The sequence below is a fragment of the Pinus tabuliformis genome, chromosome 3_2, assembly GCF_031772625.1.
Source record: "Pinus tabuliformis cultivar Carrire ecotype Pingquan chromosome 3_2, CPIR1, whole genome shotgun sequence".
NCBI classification, from domain to species: Eukaryota; Viridiplantae; Streptophyta; class Pinopsida; order Pinales; family Pinaceae; genus Pinus; species Pinus tabuliformis.
The window spans coordinates 980,282,371-980,296,369 of record NC_142302.1 but is presented as its reverse complement, the minus strand read 5'-3'; the positions used below and the strand labels follow the sequence as shown (position 1 = coordinate 980,296,369).

General features: G+C 37.1%; 1 protein-coding gene across 2 annotated transcripts in view; it reads right to left on the bottom strand.

The window, feature by feature from the left end:
• The window catches only part of ELO3 (radical SAM domain-containing protein / GCN5-related N-acetyltransferase (GNAT) family protein), a 142,234-nt gene that overhangs the window by 102,443 nt on the left and 25,792 nt on the right, over nucleotides 1-13,999 (bottom strand). For both annotated transcript variants that reach the window (XR_016257215.1, XM_089417304.1), the window contains exons 2-5: nucleotides 8,269-8,338; nucleotides 7,987-8,159; nucleotides 7,567-7,741; nucleotides 6,906-7,072 (exon numbers count right to left, since the gene is read on the bottom strand). Coding sequence is in view for 1 of the 2 variants with exons in the window: in XM_089417304.1 (XP_089273430.1) it covers nucleotides 6,906-7,072; nucleotides 7,567-7,741; nucleotides 7,987-8,159; nucleotides 8,269-8,338 (585 nt within the window). In the remaining variant the exon portion in view is untranslated. The remainder of the gene's footprint in view (nucleotides 1-6,905; nucleotides 7,073-7,566; nucleotides 7,742-7,986; nucleotides 8,160-8,268; nucleotides 8,339-13,999) is intronic.

Genomic DNA, 13,999 nt, shown 5'->3' with positions numbered 1-13,999 from the left:
ATGGGATTACCAATCTGATTCTTCTTATGAGAAATTCTTCAGATTGAGAATAACCAAGTACCATTGTAAATACCTCCCTAGTTAAGAGGGAGTGTTGAAGAAAAGTATAACTAGGTTCGGTATTTGTAAATGTAATTTTGATCTTTGTACTTGTCAAGAAAAAAAATTATTAATTTTTGTAAATTATTCGAATGAGTTTCTTGCTCAATCCATAGGTCTAGGAAAGTCAAAGAATCAAAGTCATGTTAAAGAACTCTTCTTGAGCATGAATATGGGTCAACTTAGTGTCAAGTAGTCCTCCAAGACAAGCACCATCCTCCAAAGAAGAAGATTGCCAGCAAATGATGAATAAAAGTCATATAACTGTCAAGTCAGCTCATAAAAGATGACACACCGGTTCAGTGGTCATGTCGGCTTATTTATGGAGACTAACTACTATATATAGGCATGGAAAGCATCCGCATTACAGGCAGAGAAATCTCAGATGTATCTAAAGTTTCAGTGGTGATTACAGTTAGTAATCACAGTCTCAAAGATCTCGCATACCTCTCAGAAATCTCAGTCAAGTTCAGTATTACAGGAATCTCAAATGAAGGAGTATTACAGTGTCTCGGTTGGAGAAAGATACCATGGCTTTCAGATGGGTATGACAGGGGATACACTCTCTCATAGTCTCAACATAACTATGATCTCAGTGCAAGAAGAATATAGTTAAAATCTCGGTGAAGACATCAGTAAGAGAGACACAGTCACGTTCTTGACATAACTATTATGATAAGAACTTCGGTGATCGTACAGTAATGTTCTTTGTCTCGGCATACATTCTAAGTAACAACTATACTCTCATAGAAGTAATCATATAAACATTGTCATGATCTCAATGAAGACAAGGCCAGTATAAAGATCTAGTTGACATGGTGATGATCTCAGTAAAAGTGTAGCAATCATTAGATGAAGTTGCAGCAATGGTACTAATGTAATGATGACCTCAGTGAAGCAGCAGTGATGAAGATGATTTCAACAGTGACAAAGAAGAGGATTGGTGTCTTGATCTTGGAGTGGCATAGTAAGTCAAGGGTCATGGTCTTGGTGTGCATCAATTGGAATCTCTATAAAAAGAATTATGTGCGGGTTTTCCTCTCCAAGAGGGAGAGGTTTTAGCCCTAGCAAAATGCCAACATCTTGTGTTCTTGTCTCTTTGCTTTTTATAGCTATTTGATGAAATAAGAAACACACGCTCTAATAATGTCAAAGAAAAGATTGTGCTAATAAAAAAAATTTAAAAACCTCGCAAATAGTTATCAATTCAAGAAGAATCTCATTAACTACATGTGCCCTAGATTCTTCAACAGTCAGTGTCAGGATTTGCCTGTGGAGTGAGGAAATTTCCTCACTAGATTTTTCCTGCCAGTATTTCTCTGTAGGATTGCCAATTTCGACATCCAATTGTACTCAGATTATTTCACTGCTGCATAATAATAAAGCCCTCAGCTGCTGCATCGGTTTTCCCAACTTGGGTTTTTCTGGGGACATTGGTCCAAAAATAACTGTGTCAATTTTATGTGTGTGTGCTAGTATTTCTTCTAGTGTTTATTTCTTCCGCAGTTTATGTGTGAAGATTACAATGTATTTATTTCGATATTTGTCATAGAAAACTGCAAATAAATTATTAAGTTAAATTAACAATTAGGAGAAATAATATCAATTGCTGCAATAGGAATCGAGTTTCTGATTTTTCACACAATGTGCTTCCTCTTGCTACTTAACAAAGGAAGGGGGCGTTCAAAGGCTTTGAAGGATGGTTTAAACATTAGTAATATCCCCAAGAAATCCTAAAAGATAGATGATGCAAAATCCCTTCAATAAAGTGGTCGAATTTAGCCATAGAAAGAGGGTTTAAACACTAGGAAGCCCTAGGAAACAAATGATCCAAACGAACCTAGCTCCACAAGCCCTAGGGCAATACCACTAGCCAAAAATATTTGGATTGGTAGAAAAAGTAAGTGGGAAACATGATATAAAACCATGCATTGATAAAACAACAATGACACCACTAACTGAAAGCAATAGATCAGCTATTGAAAATGAGTAGAGAAGATGGTTTGAAACCCTATTTCCACAATGACACGAATTCAGTGATGCAATAAGCCAAAAAGCCTTAAAACTGCCATTGAAAAATGAGTTTAAAATATGATTAAAAACCATGGCTCCACAATCACAAAGAACAATGACACCACCAACCAACAGCATTGAATCAACTCAAGAAAAAATCCTAGAATAAATAGGTAGGTAACCATCAAGCTGGACACTCCAATCCTATGCATAATATCTCCAAATAAGTGTATAAAACATGCTCGAATATTTTCAATTAAGGAACCCTTCTTCAACCAATAATAAATCCTAAAAATAGGCCCAATACTCCTCACATTAGCCATTGTTCCACATGTGAAGTCTAAACACAAATGATATAAGCATTAAAAGCCTAGAAGAATAACCTAAACACCAATAAAATAAGGGAGGTTCACACCTGCTTTGATACCATGTTGAGGTTCATTAGAGAGAGAGAGAGAGAGATAAAATAAGTTTATAAATGTTCAACCAATGACCAAAGGTAGGTCAAAAAGACTACACAATGCATAAGTGGCAATATAAAGTAGGAGTGCAATGGAACCAACCAGCAAACTCTAACTCTGTATAAAGAGTAAATAAACCATAGTCCACCATGAGGAAAAAATAGCCCAATAAGCCCTATTTCTACAATAAGAAAGAACAAAACTAGGGCAACCAAGAAAAAGCCAAAGAGAGAGGGAGAGAGAGAGAGAGAGAGAGAAAAAAACCCTAGCACAAGCACATTATAGAGAGAAATAACCCAAGCACAAGAGGGTACAATACTTTATGGCGCTCATAGGCTTAAAAATGCTTACAAATGAGAGTTGTATATATAAACACAAGTTAAGACAGAGCGTTTTATCCAAGGAGGGTTTATAATCCTATGTTGAGTTGATTAGGCCGGCCTTAACCAAATCTAGAAATACAATAAGAATGATTACAATTTAAGGTTGGTTGTGGCCAATAATGAAGATTACAGCATTCTCAACACTCTCAAAGCCAAAACCAAATGCCACCTCCTCCTAGTTCTACAAATCTTACTTGTGGGATATGGACATTATTTTCCAACATGTCCTTTCCAAGCTATGTTGGGAACAAAGTCTGTGGAAGGAGCAAAAAACGTGTGTGGAAATTTAAGTCTTAGTTATACCCTTGATCAATTCACTAAATGTTGATTTCTTTTATCTTTTTATTAAATCTTATTATATTTTTTCCTTTGGAGTATCTACGCTTGACCCCTTGCACTGTTAGAGCTTTGGTAGCAAAATTTTAGCAATACAACACAAGAACTTAAGAGATTTTCCCTTTGAATCTGACGTCAAACTTGCAATATTTCTAGACACAAGCAGAATTGAAGCATATTTAACAAAATTCATTCTATAAGGCACAACCCATTAGCACAAAAGCACTTAAATGGCCTCGTATTTGCCCATTATAATCTGAGTTTGAAACATACAAATGCAAGGTGAGAAACTTGAGACTTGTTCCAATTGATCTAAGCTTTTGAATTTAAAGTTTTGATTTAAATTGGTATAACATAATAGCATAAATAATAAAGAGTTCAAAATTCAAGATGGTAAATTTATGGATCATGCATCAACTCCACTGGACAATGTAGAAGCCTATATCAGATTCGTTGGTCAAGGAGACTCCAACTGAACTGCACAATGTAGAGCCTACATCATATTCGTTGGTCAAGGAGACTCCTCTCTTCCATCTACAAGACTTGAAGGACCATGAGGCTAATGAATCCCCAAGGAAAATGTTCTTAGTTTAAAGTTAACTTTATAGGTTATTTAGAAAGAGGCTTCCAAATCCCTTTTTTTATCATATATGAGATATTGTATACATGAAATTTTGGACATCTATTGATATTCCACGTATGGATTCATGGACACAAATTTATTTGATGTCAATGAAAATTTCTTCTCATCAAAAAATGTGTATTTCTTGATCGTTTCTTATGGTGTCAAGTTTTCTTGACCTGAGTCAGACTCTTGAATTTTCCGCCTCACCAAGTTTTTTGTTGATCCAACTTTGGTGACTTTGCTAGAAATTATTTTTTTCTCGGAACGAAAATTTCTAGAGAATTGGTCATTTCAAAAGATTGGTTGCCACTATTACACCAGGTACGCCTATTTCATAAATGCCACAAATGGTCCAGTTACAACATGTCTCTAGAGACTTGAACCCATGCAGTGGGGGAAACAAATTGTTCACCAAACCACTCGAGCTAGGATCCTTTGACTTGCTAGAAATTGTTAGTTGCTTCAGTTATCTCCATTTCTCCTTGGTCAGACAAGTAACCATGCTTCTAGCATAACTACCAAAATACTTAATCCTTTGGATCATCACTTCTTGTGGGAACCTATAACCTTACAAGCCGGAAATTGAATTGCTTGCAAATAATAAATGTGAATTATAGCTCCTCAAGTCATCCTTAAGACATATTTCTAGTTCAAAAACTAACCAACAACTTGTAGAATACTTCCAACATTAGTAAAAGACATCTAATTAAGGATTCTGCACCAAGGTTGCTTGGAAGTGAGAGCGGGACCGAGAAGCAGGAGCAGGAGCGACAATTTTCAAAAGCTTCCAGGTCGGGACCATTTTTGGGGGCATTTTTTATATAATATATATTTTTATATATTTTGATACATATATGTCAACAAAATCATTTAGAATGAGGAACTAGTTATAAAAAACATGAATTAATTATTAAACCATATAACATCAACCATCTAGTAGTTATAATCTTCATCAACCACAGTTCCACAAGTTACAACATCTCGATTCTTATCAACCTTAAAGTTTCAAAGTTTCAAAATTCAAATTATAACATGTCATCACTAAAGTTGTACTTGTAACCATTACCAAACTATAACAAAGGATATCAAACATGAAATGAAATGTTTCACGAAGCATCATATTCATACTTCATTACCAATGAGTTATCATTGCCAACTTCAAACGTAAATTGTCATATATTGTTTACAAAAATTACCATAATAAATATGAAGGAGTCAATAGTTATAAAAAGTACTAGAAAGTAGAAACTAGAAAAGACAAGTAAATCTACTATCTACTAAAATTTCTTCTTGCCACAAGGGAATTCTAATTACAATTTCTTTTCTCGTGATCTATGAACAATGGGAGTCTCCTCCTGCATAGTCTGACTCTCCAATGGTTGTGAACCATGTCGAGAACCAAGCTTTTTGCCCGGTTTTCATTGAGGCAATTTCTTTTGACATTGTGGATGAAGCTATAAGTTCTCCAACACCTCTCTGCAGACGAAGTATTAACCATCTGTGAAAGCACTTTAACTGCCAATTTCATCAAAGGCCCTGCCAGAGCCATACATGTTCCACCATACAACAGGATCCAATCTATCTCTATCATCAATTGCATGCAAAGAACCAAACATTCTGGTTTGACTACAAAAAAAAATCGCCAAAGGTTGCAAAGAACCAAACATTCCAGGCGAGGGAGCAGAAATATTTTTAAGGGAGCATGCACCTGAAAATCGCTCCCAAACGGGAGAGATTCAGCAGGGCACTCCCTGAGCTCTTTCGTTTAGAGTGTGCTTAGGGAGCGGCAGTGAGGGTGAGGGGGTCACTCCCCCGCAGCCCTGTTCTACACTGCCATAATCTCTGGTGTATTAGTTTCTATTAATAATATAGCTATAAGTGAAAACATGGTTGACACCTTTACAGCAAGCTGTGCAATAGGTGCCAGGACCTGTTAACAAAACCACACCAATTGACAATAAATCAAAATTCCGTTCAAGCAAAATTGTAATTGAAAATAAATCCTACACAGTCTTGTTTTAAATGATAAGCAAACGCAACACCAAGCTACAATTATTTATGTTCTAAACCCTCTCAAGATATCAAGCCTGCTCAAGCCTTGGAAACAGAATTATATAAAAATGTTGGCCATCCTTCTTACAGTCTACCTAGACTTACAGATATACATTAGATGCAAATCTGTCAATACACTTCATCAGCTTCACACAACGCAATACCCAAGTTTGTGTTTCCATTCCTATTGAGCTCTTTGAACATCGGTGTCACTCATGAGTCTGCTTCTTTTGATACCACATGCTTAAAACGTTCCATCAGCACACAGCCACTGAAACGCCATACCAATCTCATTGCTCTAGCCTCCAGGCTCCAACTCTGTCCTTGCAAAAATACACTTCACATGCAAAGTTTTTGATATATATGGGACCTGATTGAAACCCCAAGACCTTGAATCTTGGTTTATTGGTGTGTATCGTGGTTGATTAATAATGGATGCTTCGTCACATGCTTACATGAGTGATAGGCGTTAATTAGGATTGAAGCAAGGAATATCCCAATCAAAGTTAAATGGGGTGGGCTCCTATATGGCCATCAATATCTAACTATGCTTTACTTTAACCATCTTAGTTCAATATTGGAGATATGCATGTAAGAAATTCCTCAAATTCTGCAATCACTCTTCAAAGCCGTTTATAGTTATACCATATCTGGAATTATATCATTCTAACATGTCCTTTTACCTGCAACTGCATTCTGACCAGCTGCATATATTCTTTATATAGGGTATATTCCATGTCATGAATTAACTACTTATTTTAAATCCACAACTAGAAAGCTTCTATGAGGAATGACTCCATTTATGAGAATATTAGATATTCCAAGATTTCTTGTTCCTTGTTCAGTGTCTCTTTCCAAAAATTAAAAAAAATACACTTTGAAATTTACTTGTCATCTACAGAATCAAGACGAACTATAATTGAAGAATGATGGTACCTGCCAGTTTTCCAGAGTTCATAAAGTCCAGTTCCACGAATTACTAGGGTGGGATAGATCTTAAGACCATCAGCCCTAAATGCGGGGTTCTCAAAGAACTCCCGAAAACTTTCCATATCTCGCTCCACACCAACATTTGGCAAGTCAGGCATCATATGTGCTACCACCTATCACAAAAAAAAGTGCAACTATTAGGAACCTGCCAAAGAAACATGAAAGCGCTCCAGTAAAACAGAGTTACTTAGTTTTAAGATTTTCTTAGATCAATATAGATCAACTAATGCTAAATCAATCTGCTTAGGTCATAATCATAATGTAGATGTCGGGAAACAAAAAAATGTGGCATATGCAGAATATCCTGATGATCAAAGGTCATGAATGTTGAAAATCCTGATTATTTTAGATCTACTGTGTATTTATATCCATGTTCATCCTTTACCTTTTTTCTAATATCAGAGTTCACTGCTAACATCAGAAAGAAGAAATGGAGAGTTTCTCTCTTATGTCTCTAGGAGCAAAGATAGCCTTGAATACAGGTAAACTCTAGCATAAACCACCAGAGATAACTGAAAGAGGGACTTGCATAGCATCAATAATAATTAATACATAATGGCAAAGAATTTTTGAGTTAGAAATCAATCTTCGGACGGACGATAATTACCTTGAAACCAGCATCCTTTGCCAGGCAAAAGCAATCAGCAACTGCAGCCACAGTGTGACCCCTATTTGTGTCACGTGCAACATCCTCATAAGTACTCTGGACTCCAATTTCTAGACGTGTGCAACCATATGATAACATTTGTCTTAGATGAGGTCCAAGACAGTAATCAGGTCTCCTGAGAGCAATAAAAAATTAAAACAAAATAAAATAGATTCAGGCCACATTTCATCCTGCATATTGAATAGAATACAATATAAGAGATGGTTCTATAAGGTCATAATGATATTCATTCCAAAATTTTCCAATATGCCAACATATAATGTCAGAAAATGGCATCCATCACTGAAATGGCATTGTAACTTGTAAAATTTTGTTTCATCATTAAAGTAGAAACTAAAAATACAGCAAATTGCATCTTACGTTTCAATAGTCAAGCCAATACATTTAGTGGCACTGTGCTCTGAATAGCACACAGCTTCCTCCACATTTGAAGAGGTGTGACCAGATAAAGCATCATGCAGATTTCGAATGAAATAATCACGATAGTCAGCTGGCAAAGACATGAAAGTCCCTCCCATCAAGATGAACTCCACCTGCAACATAATTTTCTCATTGATCATTTAATAATGAAAGACCATAATAATTAACGGGGAATAAATTATCTAAGTACTCTATTTGAACTTTGGGCTAAGAATAACCAACCTTGTCCACACTATGACCCAGTCGCTTCAATTGATCTATCCGACTCCTTGTCTGAACATATGGATTATATCTGTAACCTCAAATTAAAAGCAGCCCTAAAAAATATGATAACCAATAATTAAAAGTAAAAGAATCTTATTATACAAACAAAAAAACTCTATGCACAATATCAACTAAGCTCAGTAAAAGCGCTTGCAACTATGTATAACAAATAATAGAGCCTTTTCTTTTGCCTTATAGAGGAAGCCACAAAGATAAGACAATTATATTAATGTCCAACAAATGACCACAAAAGTAGGCAAATGGGACTGAAGAAGAGTATAATCAGAATAAATATTTGGGGAAAAAATCAGTATGAACACAATGTGGGAGTGCAAGCACAGCTCCTAGAAAATGCTGAAAATAACATAAAGAAATAAAGAAACAAGCGGTAGTACTGCTGTGACATGCATATAAAAGACCATAGCACAATACAAAATAATCAATAGTCTATATTATAAGAATAATAGTAATTTAATACGATTTATTATATTTAAATTATTTGGAATAATAATAAATATTGGTTATATGAAGATATAATTTATTAATGACCATTTTATTTAGATTACCATTATGTAGTTTACCTTAATTTATTAATGACCATTATGTCTAGTTAACCATTGGACCCTTTGATTTAAACAATTATTATTAAATAAATACATAGTTACCTATTGTAACTAAATTCTAAGAATAATAGTAATTTAATACTATTTATATGTGTATTTAAATAATTTGGGGATAATAATAAATATAGGTTATTTAATAAATATGAAGATATAATGACCATTATATTTAAAACAATAAATTTATTATATTATTCAATTAACTTCTATTAATGATAAAATCAGTGGTTTGACTTTGATCCTCAGGTCAAAATTAGCCGTTGCAATATAGCCGTTGGAGTCTCTGCACACTCTATTTAATCAAGCTAAGCCAGATTAGTTCTTCAACTTGTCCTGACGATGAACCACACTGGTTGGTTCGAAACGCGTCGACAAAAGATTGATTATGTGATTTTGCCGAAGATTATCTAGACAATCAATAGTCTGTCAGGAAAGAATGAGTGAGATGGGAAGAAACAAACAAAAATGAAATGAGCCCCGGGGGGTTAGCTCAATTGGTCGAGGTCCCGTTGCTAAAGCACCTTGCCATTGGGAGGTCACGGGTTCAATTCTCATCGACACCCTCGGGGTTAGGCTTGGATTAGTTTGGTCAGGGGTGTGGTCCCTTCAGGTGGACCTACCCTGGTTTTCCACGAGAAAAAAATTAAAAATAAAAAAACAAGGAAATGCTTTCTTTTGGTCCCAACAACATTCAAACTTCCTCTGTATTACTACAACCTTTTCCTCTATGTTACACCAAGTTTCCAGAACATGGGGATACCTATCCAGTACATCTACAGAGTCACAGACCCCTCAATACACTTTAAGGGCAGCTGGATACATCAGGGGTTGAATATTGGGGCTCCTATCCCAAAAATATAAATATTAAAAGTATATATTACGTTTAAAATTTTAAGCTTTTAAAAATAATCATTAATAATGAATACTTGATTGATACATGAATAATGATACATGGTACATACAATGAAAGTCAGTATCTAATCAAATGAAAACATGCTGCAAATCCACTGCTATTATGAGTTTTCAGCAACCAAACCAATGCCCAGCACCAGCAAAATGACAGACCAGCACTTGCAAATGATCCTTGTTGTTTCTTTTTGCATTTGTTTAAGCCTTAAGGTCTATAGACTGCGGGAGGGTTGGAAGGACCAAGTAGAAAAGGTGCAGGAAACTAATCATTAGGCCCAGCTCCATTATGATGCTCTTCCGAAATTGGAGAAATTGGTCTCAAGGATTCCCAAGGTTCAAGCCCATCATGATGGAGTATGTCTAGGTTGTGCTAGTGGAAGGAAGACAAGGGGACCATTCCCCTCTAGCGAGAACAAGACAAATGACATCCTCCATCTCATCCATTCCGATATATGTGGTCTGATGCCCGTACATTCTATTGGTGGCCATCTCTACTACATCACCTTCAATGATGACTTTTCAAGAAAGACGTGGATATATTGTTTGAAGCACAAGGATGAAGCCTTCAAAACGTTCAAGGAGTTCAAAGCTTTGATCGAAAATCAAACAGGGAAATGTGTCTAGATTAAAGAAGAATTTGGTATCTATATCCGCTTTGGAAGATAAAGGGATGAGGGTTGCCTTCATCAAGGGAAAAGTTCTTGCTTGGCATGTTGGTTCACCTATGAGAGATGCATTCACATTGGGATCAAGATATGAAGGACTCTACAAGGTTACTGGAAGACCAATTCTAGCATTGGTCCATGATACTAATCATCTGAGCGGGCTATGGTGTCGCAGATTGGCCCAGCTACATTATGATGCTCTTCCGAAATTGGAGAAATTGGTCTCAAGGATTCCCAAGGCTCAAGCCCATCATGATTGAGTATGTCTAGGTTGTGCCAATGGAAAGAAGACAAGGGGACCATTCCCCTCTAGCGAGAACAAGACAAATGACATCCTCCACCTCATCCATCCCGATATATGTGGTCTGATGCCCGTACATTCTATTGGTGGCCATCTCTACTACATCACCTTCAATGATGACTTTTCAAGAAAGAAATGGATATATTATTTGAAGCACAAGGATGAAGCCTTCAAAACGTTCAAGGAGTTATAAGGAAGTTCTCTCTAATCTAGTAGAGAGGGAGACAAAGTTGAAGATTACTCTTGAAGACAATACCGCTCATCCCGTGAAAGGCTTTGGGTCTGTTAAATTCAACTTGAATTTTGGGGCATCTGTTTTGTTGTGTGATGTTATGTATGTGTCTGGATTAAAGAATAATTTGGTATCTATATCCGCTTTGGAAGATAAAGGGATGAGGGTTGCCTTCATCAAGGGAAAAGTTCTTGCTTGGCATGTTGGTTCACCTATGAGAGATGCATTCACATTGGGATCAAGATATGAAGGACTCTACAAGGTTACTGGAAGACCACTTCTAGCATTGGTCCATGATACTAATCATCTGAGTGAGCTATGGCATCGAAGATTGGCCCATCTACATTATGATGCTCTTCCGAAATTGGAGAAATTGGTCTCAAGGATTCCCAAGGTTCAAGCCCATCATGATGGAGTATGTCTAGGTTGTGCCAGTGGAAAGAAGACAAGGGGACCATTCCCCTCTAGCAAGAACAAGACAAATGACATCCTCCATCTCATCCATTCTGATATATGTGGTCTGATGCCCGTACATTCTATTGGTGGCCATCTCTACTACATCACCTTCATTGATGACTTTTCAAGAAAGACGTGGATATATTATTTGAAGCACAAGGATGAAGCCTTCAAAATGTTCAAGGAGTTCAAAGCTTTGATCAAAAATCAAACAGGGAAGAAAATCAAAATATTCAGGTCTAACAATGTTGGAGAGTACACTTTGAATATATTCAATGATTTCTACAAAAAGGAAGGTATCAAGAAGGAAACGACTATGCCCTATACTCCCGAAGGAAATGGAGTAGCTAAAAGGAAGAACAGGTCTATTGTAGAAATCGCTCGTGCCATGCTCCATGATCAAAAGTTGTCGAAGTTCTTTTGGGGAGAAGCAACAAATGTTGTCGTAAATGTTCAAATCAGGGTGCCTCATCAAGCATTGGACAACAAGACCGCCAAAGAAGTGGTCACAGGTGTCAAGCCCGATGTTAGCCGCCTTCGTATCTTTGGCTGCCCTGTATACTTTCATGTGTCGAAGGACAAAATAAACAAGCTAGAAGCCACGGGAAGAAAATGTACGTTTGTTGGATATCGTGAAAATTCTAAATCATTTAGAATATATATACTCTTGGTCAAAGGAAGGTTGAAATTAGCAGGGATGTTACATTCGATGAAGATGTCGCCCTTGCAAAAGCAAGGGAACTTCCTCCGCCTCCTCCTCCTAAGAAGAATGATGTTATGGATATTTTGGATGGTACTTCCATGCCCGAATTTGAGACAGATATTGTTGATGATCCCATGGAGTCCATGGATCCCTTAGATCCTCCATGTGATCCTCCCACCACGAAGAGGCCACTTTGGCTTCAAGACACATTACAAGATGATGAGAGACAAACTCCCATTCGAAGATCATTTAGAGAAAGGAAGAAGCCATGCAAGTACCAAGCATATGTTGCAGCCATGAGCACTATGATTCAAGCTGAACCTCCCACATTCGAAGAAGTCGTAAAGGAACAAGTTTGGAAATCGATTATGAAGAATGACATATGGGATGTAGTGTTGAGACCAAAAGAGAAATATGTGGTGAATTCTAAGTGGCTATTCAAGATTAAGCATGGAATTGATGGTAGCATTGAGAAATACAAGGCAAGGTTCGTGGCTCGAGGATTCTCCCAGAAAGAGGGAGAAGATTATGATGATATATTTGCACCTATGGCTCGATATACAACCATTCATTCGATAGTTGCCCTTGTCGCAAGTCAAGGATGGACCCTTCATCAGATGGATGTGAAGACTACATTCCTCCATGACATGTTACAAGAAGAAGTGTACGTTGAGTAGCCACAGGGATTTGAAGTAGAGGATCGAAAGACACATGTTTGCAAGTTGAAGAAGGCATTGTATGGTTTGAAGCAAGCCCCCAGAGCATGGTACGCCCGCATAGACAATTATTTGGTGAAGTTGGGATTCACAAGAAGCAATGTCGATCCCAACCTCTACTTCAAGGTAGTCCAAGGTATGTCGTTGATTTTGGTTTTATATGTTGACGATCTATTCTTGACAGGTAGTGAGCCCCTAATGATCGAGTGTAAGAGGGAGCTAGCCTCTGAATTCAAGATGAAGGACCTTGGACTCATGCACTACTTTCTAGGCCTTGAGGTGTGGCAAAGCCCGAAGAGATTTTCCTTTCACAAGGAAAATATGTTGTGAAGTTGTTGGAAAGATTTGGAATGACAAAATACAAGTCCCTACCCACACCGATGGAAATGAACTTCAAGAAACTATGTGGAGAAGCTGCAGGACCTGATTTGGCGAATCCATCAGAGTATAAACAGTCAATTGGGGCTTTGATGTTCCTAGTGAACACCCTTTCGGACATATGTTATGCAATGAATACATTGGGTCAATTCATGACTGAACCTCTCCATTCACACTAGATCACTGCTAAACACATTTTGAGATATTTGCATGGGACTATGCACATCCCTTACAAATTCGTTCATGATCCTCATTTAGTTCAAGGATGCCATACACCATTGAGTTTAGAGTTGGTAATATTTTGTAAAGGTGTCCAAACCTTCTATGCCAAAGCTCACATGCGCTAACTTCAATGTGAACCAAGGCTTGAGAGAGAGGTGTAAGTAATCTGTAGAGCCTTCCCTCACGAATCCCAATAATTTTTGCATTGTTGATGTTAGAGCCATTATCCCACACCATAAATTTTCCATCTACAAAAGCAATTCTATCTCCTTTATCTTCTAAACATGAAATGGAAAGTAAATTTTTCTTCAAACCTGGAATGAATAGAATGTTGTTGAGATGTATGTTTCCTCCATCTTCTAGCTCCAACAAAGTTGATCCAATTCCTCTTACTGCATAACTCTTTTTGTCTCCAAGTTCAATTGAATAAGAAGTTTTTCCTCTTGATAGGGTCTTTAGTTGTCTATGTTCACCTGTCATATGTCTA